The 18887-nt window shown below is 41.5% G+C and overlaps 1 protein-coding gene and 1 long non-coding RNA gene across 2 annotated transcripts in view; both read left to right on the top strand.

The window, feature by feature from the left end:
- Positions 1 to 18887, top strand: part of LOC146975255 (protein NLRC3-like) — a 71037-nt gene that overhangs the window by 38654 nt on the left and 13496 nt on the right. The window contains exon 9 of the mRNA XM_085794682.1: positions 3614 to 3660. Coding sequence (XP_085650808.1) covers positions 3614 to 3660 — 47 coding nt within the window. The remainder of the gene's footprint in view (positions 1 to 3613; positions 3661 to 18887) is intronic.
- LOC146975257 (uncharacterized) lies at positions 13316 to 15326 on the top strand. Its single transcript, XR_015037331.1, has 3 exons — positions 13316 to 13470; positions 13562 to 13789; positions 15269 to 15326. It is a non-coding gene; the product is annotated as an uncharacterized LOC146975257 (long non-coding RNA).

Here is an 18887-nt window from a genome sequence, read left to right as displayed (position 1 = left end):
CATTTTATGGATGAAAACATTTGCAAAAACAATTTCAAAACTACGTGCAGCCTTAGCGGTCCGTGTTAGTTTGATTTTTCCTTTAAACCGAACTGTCAGAAAACGAAAGTAAGCTGGTAATTTGGTTTTCCGTTTCAAACCAAAAAACATAAAAACAAAATTCAGGCTGGTTTTTTCGTTTTTTGGTTTTTGGTTTTAAAACGAAAAAACGAGGAAACCAAAATCAAATTACGGTCAAATTTTGATTGTCTTTTCGTTTTTGATCTTAAACAACACATTAACGCCGATGATAGACCGGAAATGTCTGAACTTCAAAATAAAAGCCCAGTGACTTGTGTTATAGCCACAGACTGTAGATGAATGGCCTATACAATCTTTTTTTTTTCTTTGTTAATGTTGTGTTTTGAGCACGTGGATACATTTTCACAGCTGTGTTTATTTTTACACATAGCGACAAGCTGATCGTTAACTCATCTTCTACTGTTCTCCTCGCTGCGCTGGGTCTCTGTCTCCATTGCGCACGCTGTAGCGCTTCGCTTCGCTTCTATTCAGTCAGATCATTTTCACAGCGGACTTCTTTGCCGCCTGATCCACCTGTCTGTGTACCTCTGTGTAGGCTCCACCATGTCATGAGACAAACATGCAAGAAGTAGCGCAGTTTATTGTGTTTCACCGGCGAGGAGCTGTCATTACGCGCGACCATTACGCACGGCGATTCCCCTCATCGAAGCTGCCAATTAGAGTGCCCTGTGCCGGGAAGGGAGCCTGATGAAATCCCGGACTGTAGCCGAGGTCTGGGACTGGATCTCATGTGACTGAAAAGAGTAAGAACCATAAAGGGGCCGCTGCCACCTGCCAAAATATGCCCGGGGTTGGAGATCTCAGGGTCGGGTTGAGTCTCTGAGAAGGTCTGGTCTATGACCCAGCCCCATGCAGCATTATTCCACAAGGTGGTGAACGTTACTGCAGCAGATCGTAATATAGCTATATTCCTCAAATAACAAAACAATCATTCAGCCGGTATTCAATTAATAGCCGGGTCTCATGGCGTTATTAATTAATTAAATTAAAAACTATCTGCCGCCGCCTGGGACAAACTGAGGAGGAAATGTTCAGAAACTCTTTGTGGACTGTCTGTGAAGACTGAGTGGAGTGAAGCTGACCTCATCACACTGTGAAAATGCTCTGATTGACCTGGGAGCGAAGCGCTGCAGCGTGCGCAACGGACAGACTGAGGTCAGCACGTGAGGAAGATGAACTAATTAACGATCAGCTTGTCGCTATGTGTAAAAATAAACACAGCTGTGAAAATGTATCCATATGCTCAAAACACAACATTTACAAAGAAAAAAAAAGATTGTATAGGCCATTCATCTACAGTCTGTGGCTATAATGCAATTCACTGGGCTTTTATTTTGAAGTTCAGACATTTCCGGTCTATAATCGGCGTTAATGTGTTGTTTAAGATCAAAAACGAAAAGACAATCAAAATTTGACCGTAATTTGATTTTGGTTTCCTCGTTTTTTCGTTTTAAAACCAAAAACCAAAAAACCTACAAACCAGCCTGAATTGTGTTTTTTTAGTTTTTGGTTTAAAACGGAAAACTAAATTACCAGCTTACTTTCGTTTTCTGACAGTTTGGTTTAAAGGAAAAATCAAACTAACGAAACGTACACGGACCCTTAGCTATTTATTATTTATTTTCGGCGGTGTCCCTTTGACGTGCACTGCTGCAGCAGCCTGCACATGTTGCTGCGCTGTGTCTTGACTCTTGTGCTGTGTGCGTCACCTGGCTGCTGAGCCACATGACTGTCGGTGCGGCGCAACTCATTATCACTGGCTGTTGTGTTGTCTGTCAAAACATGGATGAATGAAACATATCCACTTTATATCGACCGCGGACGTCACGAATAAATGTTCGGCCTTTGGCTCGTTCCGTTCATCTCCGCATAGGCTCTTTTTATCACTGCATGACAGCAGTGCGACCCCCCCTCCCGTCGTACCCGGTCTGACAGTGACCTAGGCTATTGCCTGTTCATTCATGAAAATCATCCCGAAAAACGCTCAATCAAACAAGGTGGGGAATAAGAAACTGCGGCGCTACTGTAGTAGTTCTGTAATTTTAAAAACACACCGGCAGCGGCCCCGCTGATCTGTAGCGTCACTTGTTACTGTAAATGATGCTGTGTGGAAAACCAGCTGTGGTCTGTGATTGAGGGTGAGTTTGGAGCTGACAAGAGTATCGCCCTGACGACCGTTTCGTTATATTTTTCTCATCGAAAAACTATACAAATAGCTTTTAGATGATGTAAAAAAAATAAAAAGTGATAAAAATCCACTTTGTCACCTCCATTTTTGCGAGCTCACGTCAACTTCTGCAAACCGCTGCAAACAACCTCTGCAGCTGGCAGTGTTTACATCAGCACGTGCTCAGCTATGACGTAAACGAGAAAAACAATCACGGTTGCAGTGTCCACACGCACCCGGTGAAACCAACCCCGGCCCAAAACCCCACCCTGGACTCCGGTTTCAAAAAACCACGGTTTCAGGGTTCCAAAAGCACGGTTGCGTGTGGACAGGACATACAACCGGGAACATATGTTCATGGTTTCAAAAATACCCGGGCTCGTGTGGACAAGGCCAGAGACCAGGCGGCACCATCAGGTCTCTGTCTGGTCAGATATTGATGATCAATAATCAGCTCAGTCTCTCTGAGATCCTGATCTTGTCCTGATGAGATGTGTTGTTGTGTTGAGGAGACAGTAAATCACAGTGTGACATCCAGATGTCCTCACTGTCCAGAGGCCTGGAGCTGTCAATCAGAAGAAAGTGAGTGTAGTGAACAGTGTAATAATCAGTGTTTGTGGCTGAATGTGTGTGTGATCAAACAGCTGTTTTCAGACTGTGTGTGTGCTGACTCCAGATCAGATGAAGCCACAAAGTGGCTCCTTAATGAAAGTCTCCAGCAGCTGGAGCTTCACTTCCTGTCTGAGTCTGAGCTGAGCCTGGTTCTCTCTGCTCTACAGTTTCTCTGCTTCCTCTGGACTCTGACTTCAGGTCCGGTCAAAATGTGTGGACAGGTTTGATGGAGCTCAGGACTGGTCCTGAGGACGGCTGCTTTATTCCACATGATGTGACTGATCTCAGTGAGTCAGTGTGTTGCAGCTGATCTGTGTGAAGAGCAGAGAAGAACAGAGTCATTGATCATGAGATCCTGATCCGTCCTGTCACTGTGACCAGATGGTTTCTATTAGAGCTCCTTCATCCACTCACTGCTGCTGTGGCTCCTGTGGAAACCTGCTCACAGCCTCATTCTCCAGCTTCCTGTGGAGTTTTCTTCAGACAAACACAAGTTGTGTTGACACTCAGTGTTTCTCACTAAACTCACTGTGTGTTTCACTGAGCTCTAACAAACGTGTTGAGTGTGTTTCCTTCCTCATCAAACACTGAAACCATCCTCTGTTCACAGCTGCACTTACTGTAATGTTCATCCATACATACCAGCCTCCATGTGAACACAGTGATAAAACAGTGTGTGTGTGAGAGCCATGTAATGTCCATGTGTGCATGCTGACAGAGAAGGTGCTGCTCTGACCCCCCTCCTCCTTTCAGGGTGGAGCCTGCTGGAGTCCCATGGTTGACACCAGGTCTGAGGAAGTGTAAGTCTGTTTTTACTTTGAGTCATGGAAACAAAGCAGCACATTCAACCATCTTCACACTGTCACATCACTGACCTCATGAGTCTTCATCAAACTGTCAATAACTGATCACATGATCAATAACTGCAGCTGTGTCTTGTTCTCTCCATCAGATTCCTGTCAACTCACAATCGACACAGACACAGTGAACACAAAGATCAAACTGTCTGACAACAACAGGAAGGCGATATGGGGGACGGAGCATCAGTCATATCCTGATCATCCAGACAGATTTGACGGGTGGTCTCAGCTGCTGTGTTCAACTGGTCTGACTGGTCGCTGCTACTGGGAGGTCGAGTGGAGAGGAGAGGTTTATATATCAGTGAGTTACAGAGGAATCAGAAGGAAAGGAAACAGTGATGAGTGTTGGTTTGGAGAGAACGATCAGTCCTGGAGTCTGAAGTGCTATGGTTATGGTGATTACAGAGTCTGTCACAATAACAGAGAGACACGTATCACCTCCTCCTCCTCCTCCTCCTCCTCCTTCTTCTCCTTCTTCTCTGCCTCTAACAGAATAGCAGTGTATGTGGACTGTCCTGCTGGCTCTCTGTCCTTCTACAGAGTCTCCTCTGACTCACTGATCCACATCTACACCTTCAACACCACCTTCACTCAACCTCTCTATCCTGGGTTTAGACTCAGGTCGTCTGGTTCCTCAGTGTCTCTGTGTTGAGTGAACCAGAGTCTCCTCCTGTCACAGAAACCTTCTCACTGTTGAACAGACAGTTCAGTCTCTACATGTCTGTCTCTGTCTCTCACTCACGTTTTCACATTCATGGATTAAATCTGTTAATTTTTTTAACTCTTCTTAATGATTCTTGTAAACTAATTACAGGATAAAACCATGGTGACTTTTACTTTGGTAAGAGTCTGATGTTCCTGTCTTTTCACAATAAAAGCATCAGTCTCAGTGTTTGGTGTTTCTGAATGTGACGACGACTGAGCTGATTCAGTTCAGACTAAAGTCAATCAGATATATTATATTATATATCAGAATATTCATCAGAGGCTTTTCACCCATTTCTACTATCTTATATTAAACTCTGTCTGTAGCTACACCGGTTCAACAAAAGGCCACGATTCATACTGATGTCTTGATTTTCATTCTTTTATTCTCCTTCTCCACCGACGTTGGTAAAATCATAGAACACCGTGAAAACTACAAATAGAAGCAGAGAGTCCATATGAGTCCATTGTAGCTAAATGCTAACTCAACGTAAACAAATAAACAAATGAAGTGTCCACTGTATGCTCAAAGCATTTTGTACACAACCACAAAATGAAATACATATTAAACGCAGTGTATTTATCTCTGAATGTCCAGTGTCATGACTTCCTGCCTCCATTCTCTGTGGTCCCGCTTTTTACTTCTGACCCACAATCCCACAGTTCACCCTCATAACAGACCAGGGGGTCATGTGACCACACACTTTCAAAATGAAATGTCCTCACATGAAGGTTTTTAAATATCACAACTGAAATAATTTTCATCAACTTATTTATAAATGTAAGCTCTTTTTAACTCTCTTATTATCATGAATTTATATGTCTATTCATTAATCTTTTTAAACACTTCATTAACTCCATGAAATACTGTCTCCAACAGTTACACTGTCACTCCACTGACACTATGGGACCTTTTGTTTAATCAATGTGTCTTTGGCTTCGTCTTCTGTCTTTGTTGTGGCCTTTGAGCCGGTTGTATATTGATGATGTTTTGTGTTTTATCAGAGACATTCTATATTGTATATTGCCTAGAAGGACTTTGGTTTTATTACAGTAATTTTAGATAAAGCCTTACATCTATATTCACCACCAGGGGGCAGTGGTTTTCATACCCTTGTCTGCACTCACATCAAACTGTAAACAGTGATTCTGATTTAAAAATATAGTTTTTAAAAATGTAAAGTTCAAAAAAAAAAAAAATCCAGAGAGGAGGATGAGTGTCTCTGCTGTTGTGTGTAGTTTATTCTGCTTTGTAATAAGCTCCACTACTGAGCTCCATCACCTTTCACACAGTCCAACACTTCAGTAAAGTTGGAAAGATCTTTATAGATCCAAACTTCCTGGTTCAATAACTTTTTATAGAAACATTATAATAACACAAAGTTTCTCTTTCCCTCCCTGGTTCTCTACAAGATTTCATTATTTTCCTTCAAAATGTTAGTGAGGCATGAAAATATTGTTAAATGGAGCAGAACAGAGATTTTGTACAGATATGATTAAGTAAGTTGCATGAAATAAGTATGAATAAAAATATTTTTTTGGATGTCTGGCACTTTGTGTTTTTTTATCCAATGCATTTTCTTAATTTTTTTTTTTCATCCCAAAATATTGAAACAAACGACAGAAGTCAGAGTGTGTTTCTATTACATTAAAGTTTTATTCCATTAGTTCTGACATCATGTTCACTGCCACGGGAGCGTGCACAGGTAAAGAGGAAACTACCTGGAATTGTGATGATTTAGAATTGTTCACTATAATTTTATTTTTTTATTGTTTATTATCGTAACAGTGTTTCCAACTAAATACATTTTTTTCCTTTTTCATTATGTAAACTGTTTTTTTTTTTTTATTAATTCAGTATCTTTCATTTTTCTATGTTAACTTGTCTTTCTTTTTTCCTTGTTTTTCTTTCTTTTCTGTTTTTTATGTTGTGAATTTCTGTGTTGTCTTCCTACTCTGAAGACCACCACTGTTGTTGCTGTTGTTGTTTTTTCATAGGGGAGGTATTTTTATAAGCCTGCACAATGTTTAATTTGACTATTTTCATTGTTTATACAGGTTTTATAATGTGCAAATAAAAAAACTAAACTAAACTCTACTTTGTTTTCCTATGTCCGTCTTATTTGTGCGCGCTCCCGTGACAGACGTGCGTGTCAGTAGGCGTAACCGGTATTCCATCAAAGTTGCTAAGAACATCCAGACTATGGTGTAATCTTGAAGCTTGAATTAGCGAGAACTCCAAACCTAGCCCCGACCCGTTCCATCAAACCAGACCAGCTGGCTTCACTTGACGCTAATTCAAGCCTCACCTGTAAGCCTCACCTGGTCCAAGCCCACATCAGTCGAGTGCCGAAAATACCATAAAATGGCCGAAAGCAAAGGGAACGAACGCACCGAAGCTTCTCCACAGCTACTAAACGCTGCTTATGGAGATTTATGATGAATATAAGGACTCTACAAGAAGAAAAGGAAACACTGCTCTAAATGGATTGTCTGTTAAAACAATGATTAAAGTATTAAAATGACTCTGTATAGTAAAAGCTGTAGCTACTGACACCCTGAGTGAGGGAGGTGGTCAGATGAACGGCCTGCTGGGTAAGCTCGTTAGCCACGCCCCCAAATCCCTACCTACCTACTATTATACAAAAGAAAATAAGAAATAAAGGTGTAAAAGTCCAAAAAGATACTTTAATCCCCTCATCAAAGGGACAAAGTGGATATACTGTACAGTAGATAGCCACACCTATTAACAATTAATTTAGCCTAAGACCTAAATAAATTCACAAAATGTAGGCTATTAATTTATTTTAACAAGTGATATTTATCACATTTATCAACTATTTCATATGGTTCGTCACATATATTTCAGAATTGACTGTAGAAAATCATATACCAAATCCATCAATTCAAGGAGATGAAGTTTCATTTTATTATTTTTTAATTCGTTTTAAATTAATTTAATCTTTTTAATTTTTTAATAGGCTAGTTAACTTTTTTTTTTTTATATATGAATTTCATTATTTTATATCTTATCATTTTATCATTACCTAGCTACATGACGGTGAGTGTGTAAAAAACACCAGCAGAACTGTCTGGACATTTTTTGAACATAAATGGAGTTGCTGAGCCTCCTCCCAAAGCCTTTTATAATCAATAACTGGATCAATGGATTATCACATATATGTTACAATGTGTGTTACTATTCGTGTAGCCTTACCTGTCATAAACAAGATATTATAGGTTTATGGGGCGTGTTTGTGTCGCGGACTACAGGCTCTGATCTGATCAGCAGGTTTGGTTTTCAGCCTCCACTCTCCCTGTAACAGGTTACAAGTCATTTATCTAACATCACTATTAGTCCCAAGCTTTTTACTGAAGGTAAACATGAAACATACGGTAAATATCCTGCATAGTTTCTCTATTCTGCGCTGCGCTGATCAGAGCGGCGTCCCTAGCAACGGTATGTTACACTTGACGACCATTCATTATACAGAAATAACCATGTATATGTCTATGGAAATAACAGCCCGTAGAGAGCAGCAATTGATCAGATAGCAGCATTCCTGTTATTAATAAATATATAGAGATAAACGCTATATATTAGAGAAAATAAAAATATATATAAACCAGAGAATCAATTCATATGAGGTCAGAGAGAGAGAGGGAGGAGAGAGAATAAATAAATAAATAAATATTTGATTCACAAAATACAACCAATAGTAATGTTCAATCTTATTAGTGAAAAGTAATCCCCAGAGCCAGCTGTTTTAGATGGTTTTCTGCTGATTAGAACAGAAATAATATGCTGCACAGTGCTCTGCATCCTGTTACTTCTGCTGCTCGACTGAGTAGAACGACCGGTTCAAGATGGCGGCCGCATTTCTCGCGGCGCAGCGTTCGATGCGGCGTCTACTCTTTATATGTCTATGGTGTTAACCACTTTGCTGGAACGGAATTGAGGCTCAGGTTGATGGAACGGAAAGTCGGAGCTTAGCTCGAAGTGTCCGGTTTAAGGCCCCCACATACTCGGGCGCATAGAAAGAGTAGACGCCGCATCGAACGTTGGGCCGTGAGAAATGCGGCCGCCATCTTGGACCGGTCTTTCTACTAGATAAGTTCTATGATTGACTAGTTGAGCCTATGAGTTGCGCAGCAGAAGGAACAAGATGCCAGAGTACTGTGCAGCGTATTCCTGCTCTAATCGGCGGACAATCGAGAACCGGACTCGGGGGATTACTTTTCACAAGTAAGATTGAACATTACTCAGGGTACGAAATTAAGAAAATATTTTGGGGGCAATTTTGGCCCCCACAGTCCAAAAAGTGGGGGCATTTTCAAAATACTTGGGGGCCATTTCATATATATATATATATATATATATATATATATATATAAATAACAAACTATAAGCTATATAAACGCCTATCATAGTCTATAAACTATATAAATAATGGGTTATATAAAGTTATGGTTGGTCAATATTAGATATTAGATATTACCAGTAATATGAGAATATCACTGGTAGGTAGGGCTGGGCGATGTGGGGGGGCTGTTGTGAACTCAACAGTCGTTCTGGGGTGAGCAGCCAGGGCCGTTGTATAGGGGAGAAAGGTGATGATAATTCTAGTGGCCCATGCAGCGCCCAGTAGGGCCCACAAAAAACCCCAGTAGTCTAATCTTTGTATAACTGAATTATTCTGCATAAGACCCTGACTAATACTCATAGTAATGCTGCATTAGCATCAAAACAAAGTAGGCTAAATAAAAAAATGATAATACATACGTAGTCTAAGCAAAAAAGTGGAAACGTGAGGGGGCAGGGGCCCACTTTAGTATTCTTTCAGGGGGCCCAGAATTCCTAGTAACGGCCCTGTGAGCAGCAGAGCGGCCGCACCGTGACCACGGTCCACTCCAACTGCCTGGTGTCCCCATTGCGCACCATGCGTCTTTTCAGTCACTCGTCCTTGTTCTCCTTACTTTCTCTTTTGAGACAACATTCATTCTCTCTCTTTCTTTTATTTTTTATTTTACCGGCGGTGTCAGCTGATGTGCCCGTCTGCAGCAACCCAAACAAATACACGTGTTGACTGGCTCTATTCCAGCCACATGATTGGTTCGGCACGGCGCAACTCTCAATATCATTGGCTATTTGTATTGTTTGCCAAAACATGGATGAATGAAACCTATCGACCATGTCTCATATTTCTATTGAGGAAAAGTTATTTCACAATTTCTACCGTTTTATCACCCAGCCCTAAGTGGGCTATTGTCCCCCTCCTACCTGGGAAACAGGAGGGAGACACAGCTCTAACTACACAACACCGACAAGGACTGAGAGCCGCATGTTGCAGTGACGTTATAAGATTTTTTTTTTTTTTAAACCCTGCAAATAATAAGCCGACGAAAAGGTGCAACTTGCCACTTAAAGTGAAATTCCGGCGTAAGTGTAAACCATGGTCAAACACACCGTAACACCGAGTTAGACCCCCCCTCGAGAGATCAATTTGCCCGACCGCTACATTCACGAGATCCACCAACTTCAGCAAATACCGCAATATCGCCACACACGGCGCTCTCCGGATCCACTGTCTGACCGCAACCAAAACGCCACCATTTGCCCAAAATAATGCTCAGAACTGCACCAAATGTCATCAATAGTACACACAGGGTCCCAGCACGTAGTACGAGTTGTCAAACATCTGCTAGCTTTGCCTGTTTTCTTTAGCAAGGAGATGCAACTCAACTCACCTACTTCTCCTCCGGGAGCCGCTCGTTGGTGAGGAAGCCCTGACGAGTCGATCACCGAGTGCACCGGAGTTCCGCAGCTCTTAAAAATGCTCATTTGCGCCTATATCGTGGCCAGCACTCGATAATAATAGTTATAAAGTGATATGCAAGATAAAAAAAAAAAAACTCTGATTGTATTTCCATGAGGTAATTGTTGATTGAGCTGCGGAACTCCGGTGCACTCGGTGATCGACTCGTCAGGGCTTCCTCACCAACGAGCGGCTCCCGGAGGAGAAGTAGGTGAGTTGAGTTGCATCTCCTTGCTAAAGAAAACAGGCAAAGCTAGCAGATGTTTGACAACTCGTACTACGTGCTGGGACCCTGTGTGTACTATTGATGACATTTGGTGCAGTTCTGAGCATTATTTTGGGCAAATGGTGGCGTTTTGGTTGCGGTCAGACAGTGGATCCGGAGAGCGCCGTGTGTGGCGATATTGCGGTATTTGCTGAAGTTGGTGGATCTCGTGAATGTAGCGGTCGGGCAAATTGATTTCTCGAGGGGGGGTCTAACTCGGTGTTACGGTGTGTTTGACCATGGTTTACACTTACGCCGGAATTTCACTTTAACTTTTTGTCGATGTAGGCTATTATTTGCTGGGGCTTTCGGGGGATTCACTGTGGGCCACCGCCAGTCTGATCAGGTCCATCGCAGCACAGCAGCTGCAGCACTGCCCCGCTGTCACATGACTCTCACGTATCAGCGCAATCTCGTTTACATCAGGAGAATAATGAGGCGCGACGGTAAATTAATGAAAATAAATTTATGATAATGTATAGATATAAATATATTTGTTTTGAAAATTTGGGGGCAATTTTGGCCCCAGGATCATGATTTTTGGGGGCATTCTTGGTAAAATTTGGGGCCAAATGGCCCATGGCCCCCGCTAATTTCCGACGCTGACATTACTATTGGTTGCATTTTGTGAATTGAATATTACTGTACTGTATTTATGTCCACGGTCCCCGTGTTTCCCCGGCTATGAACTAACTGACTGAGATTACAACTGACACAAGAATGCTATTGTAGAAATAAAAGACATATTACTGGTGTAGAATGAGGGTTCGTTGTGGTGGTATAAATCTTGATGATCGGGAAAACAGGTACTTTATGTTTATGTTTATGTTTACACTCCACTTTACTGACCGGCCCCGTCACCATGACAACCACAAACAATCACCACTCCCACACACATCACAGGCAAGGGGAAACAGCTGATGATAACGACACATAGGAATACAGGCTACAAAATAACAACTATTAATATATTAACTTTACACTGGTATAACATTGACCAGCGAATTTTACACAGGTGGCACAGACTTTCTTATTGGCCACACTTTGATTGTAATAACGTCCTTCACCAGAGTCTTCCTCATTAACACACCTATCCGATCAAATAGCCACTTCTCTCGTCCACACAGTTGGAGAAAGGGTCTGGTTATGGATGCTTTCGGTGACTACAACATAGAGGAAGAGGGCAAGTTTATCAGCAAATGTTATGCAAAATTCAGATGTCAAGCCATCAGTTCCAGAAGATTTGTTTAGGCTAATTTAAGTTGCTGAATGGCCGATCTGACTGGTTATTGCTTGTCACAGGGGGTCCTTTGGTCAATATTAATAGATTTTAACTGTTTGTTACATTTTATCATAGTGTGATTTATACAGGTTCATTTAGAACATGAAACAATGGTTGGATACCTTTTTTGGATCATCTGTGACAGCTCCATCAATATTAAGTTTTTGAATGCAGCTCGCTCTACTGTGTGACTTTTCCAGCCTTGCTCCTCTTCGTCCAGCCATTGCTTTCTGGATCTCACATAAGATCCTTCTGCTTTAACTCTGTATATTTCATCTAGCTTGAGCTGCTGCTCAGCTAGTACCACTTCAATGAGTTTAGAAACATTATTTTAAGGCCGAAATACTATGTAGTGTTGCTTTGAAAATGCAGACAACAGAACATCTGATTGTGGAATAGTTTGCAAACAAGCTTATTCACAATTTAAGCAGCTTTTGCTCATTATCGACAGATATGCATCAAAATAGGAGTGTTGTTGAAGAAAGGTTGTAAGAGATTTGAAGGAAGAAAATAAGCTTGACCTCCTTTGTAAAATGTTTTTGTGTAGACTCTACAGAATCTCCTGTTTTCATTTTGAAGGTTTCCCAAAGACAAAGCTGTGAGGAAGAAGTGGGAAGTGGCTTTGAGGAGGGAAGGATTCACTGCAAGTGATTCATCTGTGCTTTGCTGTGAACATTTTAAGCAGGGCGATTTTGATAGGACAGGTCAAATTGTCCGACTCAGAGATGGTGTTATTCCATCCGTCTTCAGCTTCCCAGTTCACCTCCAAATATCATAAGGCTATTAGCATTCATAAATGTAAATATTCTATTATCAATCACAGGGCGGGGTGAGATACTTATCCCTGTATATTCTTTTCAAGTATTATGCTTCTTCATTTAGCCAGCAAAGGGCAGGACCACGTCTACCTCCAGAAGAGCTGAAGAGAACCTGTCCGTGGCCTTTCAGGATGCCCCAGAAACTGCAACCTCACACCCACAACCTCAGCCTAATGATGTGAGTATTTCTACTTTAAACATCATACTATAATGGTCCTGGATATCTCACTTGTTTGCTGCCACTCATATTAAACACACTCACAAATAAACCCATGTACACACACAATTGAAGACATGTTGAACATGCATTCCTGGCACACACACACGGTACTGTCAGTGGTTTTGACACTAGTGGTGTGTGAAGTGAAACATCACTCAAACCATGTTCATCCCTCTGCTAGGATCATGGCTATGCCTTGCGTGCTTCTCCTACCGCTCTTAAGACCAGACTTAATGAAGCATTAGCAAGAGTGGAAAGTTTGGAGCGAGAGAAGAAGAATGCCATGGCCAGAGAAAAGAGGGCAAAGACCACAGTGAAGAGTCTTTTGGGGGATTTGAGGGACAAGAACCTCATTAATGAAGAGAGAATTCTACTCGGGTAAGACAAAATTAGCACTTGTACAAATTCATGTACATGTTATTTTTACACTCTTTATTAAATTCCTTATCTGTAGGGAACTTTTTAGTTTTTGCTCATAACATTTCAGATCTTCAGATAGACTTCATGGCAAAACAGGGTCATCATGAGTACACAAAGGACTACAGAGAGTTTGCGCTCACGCTCCATCTGCATGGTCCAAAGGCATACAAATACCTCAGGGAGACTAAACATTTTCCCCTCCCACATCCACATACATTACAAAGGTAGTCTTAATGTTGTCCGATTGAATTTTTGGAAATTACTGATGCAAACACATCAAAAATAAATAAAAAGCTACGTATCAATTTTTTTCAGGTGGCTGCGTTCAGTGGATGACAAGCCTGGCCTGAACCAAATGATGCTGGATATGCTGGAGAAAAAATGCCAAGAAGACCAGGCTAAATATGGATATGTTGCACTCATGTTGGACGCCATGGCCATCAGGAAACATATTCAATATAATCCACATACCCAGTCAATGTCTGGATTTGTAGACATGGGTGATGGCAGCAGTGAGACTGATGTTGCTACAGAGGCTCTGGTGTTCATGGTCGTTGGCAGGGCTGGACTGGGACAAAAATTCAGCCCGAGCATTTTCTGTCCAGACCAGCCCACTACATTATCACACAGCGTAGAAGTCCACAATTCTTGCGGCGTCTTCTCTAACGCATACTACAAAGGAGAGTCATATTCCTTGATAGCAGTTAACAAATAAAGCGTGTAGCTATGAACTCAAGGACTAAAATTGATCAATCAATACATCTGTATTCATTATAGTGTCAAATCACAACAGAAATTATGTCATGACTAGAGGTGGGCGCTACCTCTACCAATTGGGTGGAGGGGGGGGGCGAGAGAGAGAGACAGGGAGATAAGGACAAACAGGGACAATAATAACAAAATATCCTGACAAATAATCTAAATAGAAACATATTACAGACAGTAGCAGCATTAGAGATGGAACTTATTAAAAGGTGACTCAGTCATTATGAAACCATAGAGAATTGGGGAAAAAAAGTCTAAGAATTACAGGTCTGAATAGATATGCATTCTCATATGTGTATGTGCACAAGTATGTATTGCCCTACTTCCTTGTCCGCAGCCAGCCAGCTCCACTCTCACCAAATTTGTGACCTGCAAGAAACAGCAAACAGAACTTGTACTCAGTATTTGTGTACTGACAAGTATATGTAGCCAAGTAGCCTTTTTGTGACATGGTGACATCTAGTGAACAAATTTATCTGTCATGAAGGATGACATAAAAGTCTCAAAAGAGGCCTAAGGCCTACTGCATTCCTGTTAATTGAATTTAAAAGATATGCAGATCATCATCTCTAATGCTTCAACAAGGATACCGGTAATCATAATCAAACCTTTTTTTCTTTTTTTTTAATCTGAGACAAAACAAAACTCACAAAGTCAAGATGAAGGTCTCAGATGTATGATGGATGACTCACAGCCCTTCAACTAATGGGCTAATATGTTGTCACATGTTAATTTATCAAAGTTAGAAAAATAACTGCTTCAATCCCTGAGGAGCTACGTTAGCATTAGTGGCAGCTGCATTCACCAGTATGCAGTTAGTTATCACATTCAATGTAAAAACGTTTTTTGCTTTGTTTTGGACATGTCTCAAAAGTGTAGCCTAGTCAGCCCCAGGCTAATGTTACTTGCCTCCACTCGCTCATCATCGTCGGGTCCTCCTCGCTCGTCTCCCGGCGCAGCAGCACCTGTGGCTGCTGGGGGGTGGGGGGGCGTTGGTGATCCCCGGCACAGACAAATGATCAAGAGGGAGGGGAGGGGCGGGCCAACGAGAGCTGAGAGATTTCATTGGACTAGCCCAATGTCCTTCAAGAAAATCAACCAATGGGCCACGTTTAGTGTCTCAGATACCGTTGCGGTCGATAAAAAACTATATCCTTTTTTTTTTTTTTTTTTTTTTAATTATCACAGTACTGGGCCGGCCCAAATATGTGCATCGGCCCACCGGGCATTGCCCGGTATGCCAGATGGCCAGTCCAGCCCTGGTCGTTGGTCTACAAGGACATTGGAAGGCTCCCATTGCATATTATCTGACTAATGGTGCGTTCCAGGCAACCCGTAACTCGTATTTTTCCGACCTGTTCCTATGGTTACCCGTTAGAACGTACAGTCAAACTCGTAACTTCCCACCTGTGAACTCGTACTAGATCGATCTACTCCCAGTTCCCAGTTCGTAACTCGTAACTTGCCTGGAACGCTACAAACTCGTAACTGGTGACTTGAAGTCGTGACTTACGGGTTAAAAAGCCTGCCTGGAACGCACCATAAGTCTCTGTCTCCAGAAACACAAAGGGTCCTTCTCAGTCATGCTTTGGAGGAGCTGCATGCACGGGGCATTCGGGTTGTATGCGTAACAATGGATGGGCATGCCTCCAATGTTAGCATGTGTAACCAGCTTGGGTGTGAGCTGAAAGGAGACCCACAAGAGCCACTTCAAACCAGTTTCCCGCATCCGGTGACTGGCGAGAAAGTATTTGTAATGATGGACGCTTGCCATATGCTCAAGTTGGCATGAAACATGTTGCAGGTAAATGATGATGGAGGTAGACCTGTTATGCCTCTGTTACTAAAAGTTATATCTAAATATTGTTGTCTGTTAATGGGCTCTATGCACAGTTCCACTACTTCCTGAATTTAAGACAGCTCCTTTATTTCCTGTCTTACATTATTGGACAATCTGATTAATCCAGGTGTGTCTGAGTAGTCACAATGGTCAGACACACCTGGATTAATCAGTTTGTCCAATAATGCAAGACAGGAAATAAAGGAGCTGCCTTAAGTTCAGGAAGTAGTGGAGCTGTGCATAGAGCCCATTGGCTGTGGTTTCATGAGAGGAAGACACTTCAGAGACAGTTAATCTCAGGTCACCTCAGATATTCTCAGTTTTGTTTTTTTAAATATTGAACATGACATTGACATGAATTATGAGATAATTTTTCATGTCATGTCACTTTTTTTAAAGTTTAGACTATCAAAGGAGAAGTGGCAGAATCTGATCAATATCCTTTGCTGTTAAACTGTTTCATCAAACAGGAGCAACATGATGTGGGGTTATAATAAAGAATGAATTAGAGATTTACGAGGCAAGTGTGAACATGTATATCCACTCTGTGCCCGATATTCTCCCAGCTGAACAAAATGTTCCCTACATTTTTACTTGGTTCTCCACATCACGTTTGTAAGCCAGAACTGATGAGTCCAGGTTTTTTTAGTTCAGTTGTACCACAGAAGCTGAAACAGTCTGAAAGAAAAAATCATACATTTATTTAACTAAGGAAAAATCTTAAATCGTTTGTATAATTTAAAATGGATATTACTGAACTATGCCCTGTGTTTTTGTTTGCACATTAAATACAATTACTACATAATTAAAATATGTAATAAAGAAGACATTCACATAATTAGACCTTGCCTAAAAACAAAGGACACAGTCATTTTAGATACTATACAAAGTACTCCTACAACATCACTGTCTTTACCAATTAGAGCTACACTCTAATTGGTAATTGTGCAAGAACAAAACAGTGTGAAAATGATCGATTTAACAAAATGTTATATATATTTTTATACCACACACACACACACACACACACACACACTCGCTCAAATGTGGACCCTCCCTCTTCTCTCCACTACCACGACTATGCGACTGGCAGAGCATGGATGATTCCTGAATATTTATAAACATATAGGGTTTGGCTCTTGTTTTGTTTTTTTTGTGCTTTTAGTGCTTTAAATGGAAGTGTGTCTGTTTGACTTGTATTTAGATGTGTCCAAAATGTCATCTCTCTCTCTCTCTGACCTAATTGTATTGATACTCTTGATTTATATGTATTTTAATTTTCTCTGAGTGTGTGAGAGAGAGAGAGAGAGAGAGAGAGAGTGTGAGTGAGTGAGTGAGAGAGAGATTTATGTATTCATGTATGAAATATAGCCTATTAATACTCTATAAATGATTTCTATTGTTGTGTTTATATTTATAGTGTTTGCAAAACACCTATCATACATCACATATATCATATATCAGAATATTCTATTACTGTTAATCCCACTATGAATATTAAAATACGCCGAACCGTGTCCTGTCCTTACACTGAGTGGAGCGGTAGACCGGTCCAAGATGGCGGCCCCACCACTCGTCAGCGCCAATAGGCCCAACGTTCGATGCGGCGTCTACTCTTTATATGTCTATGCTCGGGCGTACATGGGTCCGCGGACGTCCGCGCGTACTCGAGGCGGACTCAGTGCAGACCCAAAGCGGACGTCCGCCAGACACGTCCGCGCAAAGCTCAATATTTACGACCGCGCGGACTCCGCGTACGCGTACTCGGTGTCACACAATAGACTGCTTGGCGGGCAATCTTCACATCGACCTGTTTTTAATGTGACGCCGTATGACCGACTATGAAAGCTCAAACGTCCGCGGACAGTGCGCACGGAGTCCGCGCTGCTCACAGTGCGCGCACAATACGCCTGAACACATCAGTGACTGTAGGTTTAACTCCTCTGACTAGAGCCAGAAACCAGTCAACTCTGAAACACAGTGAAGTGAGCCTGCAGTCCAGCCTGGTCATGTGACCTTCTACCTGAACACACCACTTTCATATGAGTGTTCATTCATGTTCATGCCCTGACCCCTTGTGGTTGTTAGGTGGCACTGCGTTACATTGTTAATAATATGATCAGGTGAATGTATTTTGATTCTGATGTCAAACGTTGTTTTTTCCATTTCATTTGGAAACAGCAAATTTACAGGTACTTTGCTTTTGAATTAAAAATCAGTTATGGATTAACTGATTAACTTTATATGAATAGATCAATAATCAGAGTTGTGCATCAGTGCTGGTGGATGTGAATGTCTCTGACCTTTGTGTAGAGTCTGTGTGAACGCTGCCTGAATCCCTGTAGATCAGCTGTGACACATGGGAAGATGTGCTGGGTGATGAATCCAGGTGGACAGCATGTGATGTAGCAGCAGCAGCTGTGATGATCCTCTTCTTGTAGCTGTCATAAAAAAAGGTGGGGTCAAAAGTGATGTGTTGTCAAAGCATGTCTTGGCAGTAAACAACACAAACCAGCTAGTCACTTGTGAGGCTCTTATTTTACACATATAAAATACACCTCTGTCATGACTCTTTATGGAGGTCACAGGTCATCAGCATAGATGAAGGAGAAGCTGTTACTGAAGCTAACTGCAGTCAGACCATGGTGAACTGATGTTTCCAGAAGCTGACCTCCTGATTTTAACATAAATTTAATTTCCTTTTCTTTAAACCCCCTGTAAAACCTAAAGGACAGAAATTGAAATTAAACTAGATTTAACAGTCAATTGTATTCCACATCAAGAGGAGGGTTCACATCACTGTGACATTCAAGAGTATCAGTAGTACCTAGGCCTACTTTAAATTCAATTCAGTTTTATTTGATAGAGAGGACATGTACATTGATACACATTTTAAAATAAAATGTAAATGTACCCAATTCTAGCTACCAAGCTAATTTCCATTGCCAGTCCCCCTATGCTAAAATAGAAACAAACAGGTTAAAGCAGAAGTAAGCGGAATATTTGTGTTAATAAGTCTTAAATCTTCTGACGGCA

The sequence above is a fragment of the Trachurus japonicus genome, chromosome 13 (assembly GCF_045865225.1).
Source record: "Trachurus japonicus isolate A0001 chromosome 13, Traja_1.0".
In the NCBI taxonomy this organism is placed as follows: domain Eukaryota; kingdom Metazoa; phylum Chordata; class Actinopteri; order Carangiformes; family Carangidae; genus Trachurus; species Trachurus japonicus.
Note: the sequence above shows the minus strand (reverse complement) of the source record. Positions and strands in the feature narration are given on the sequence as shown.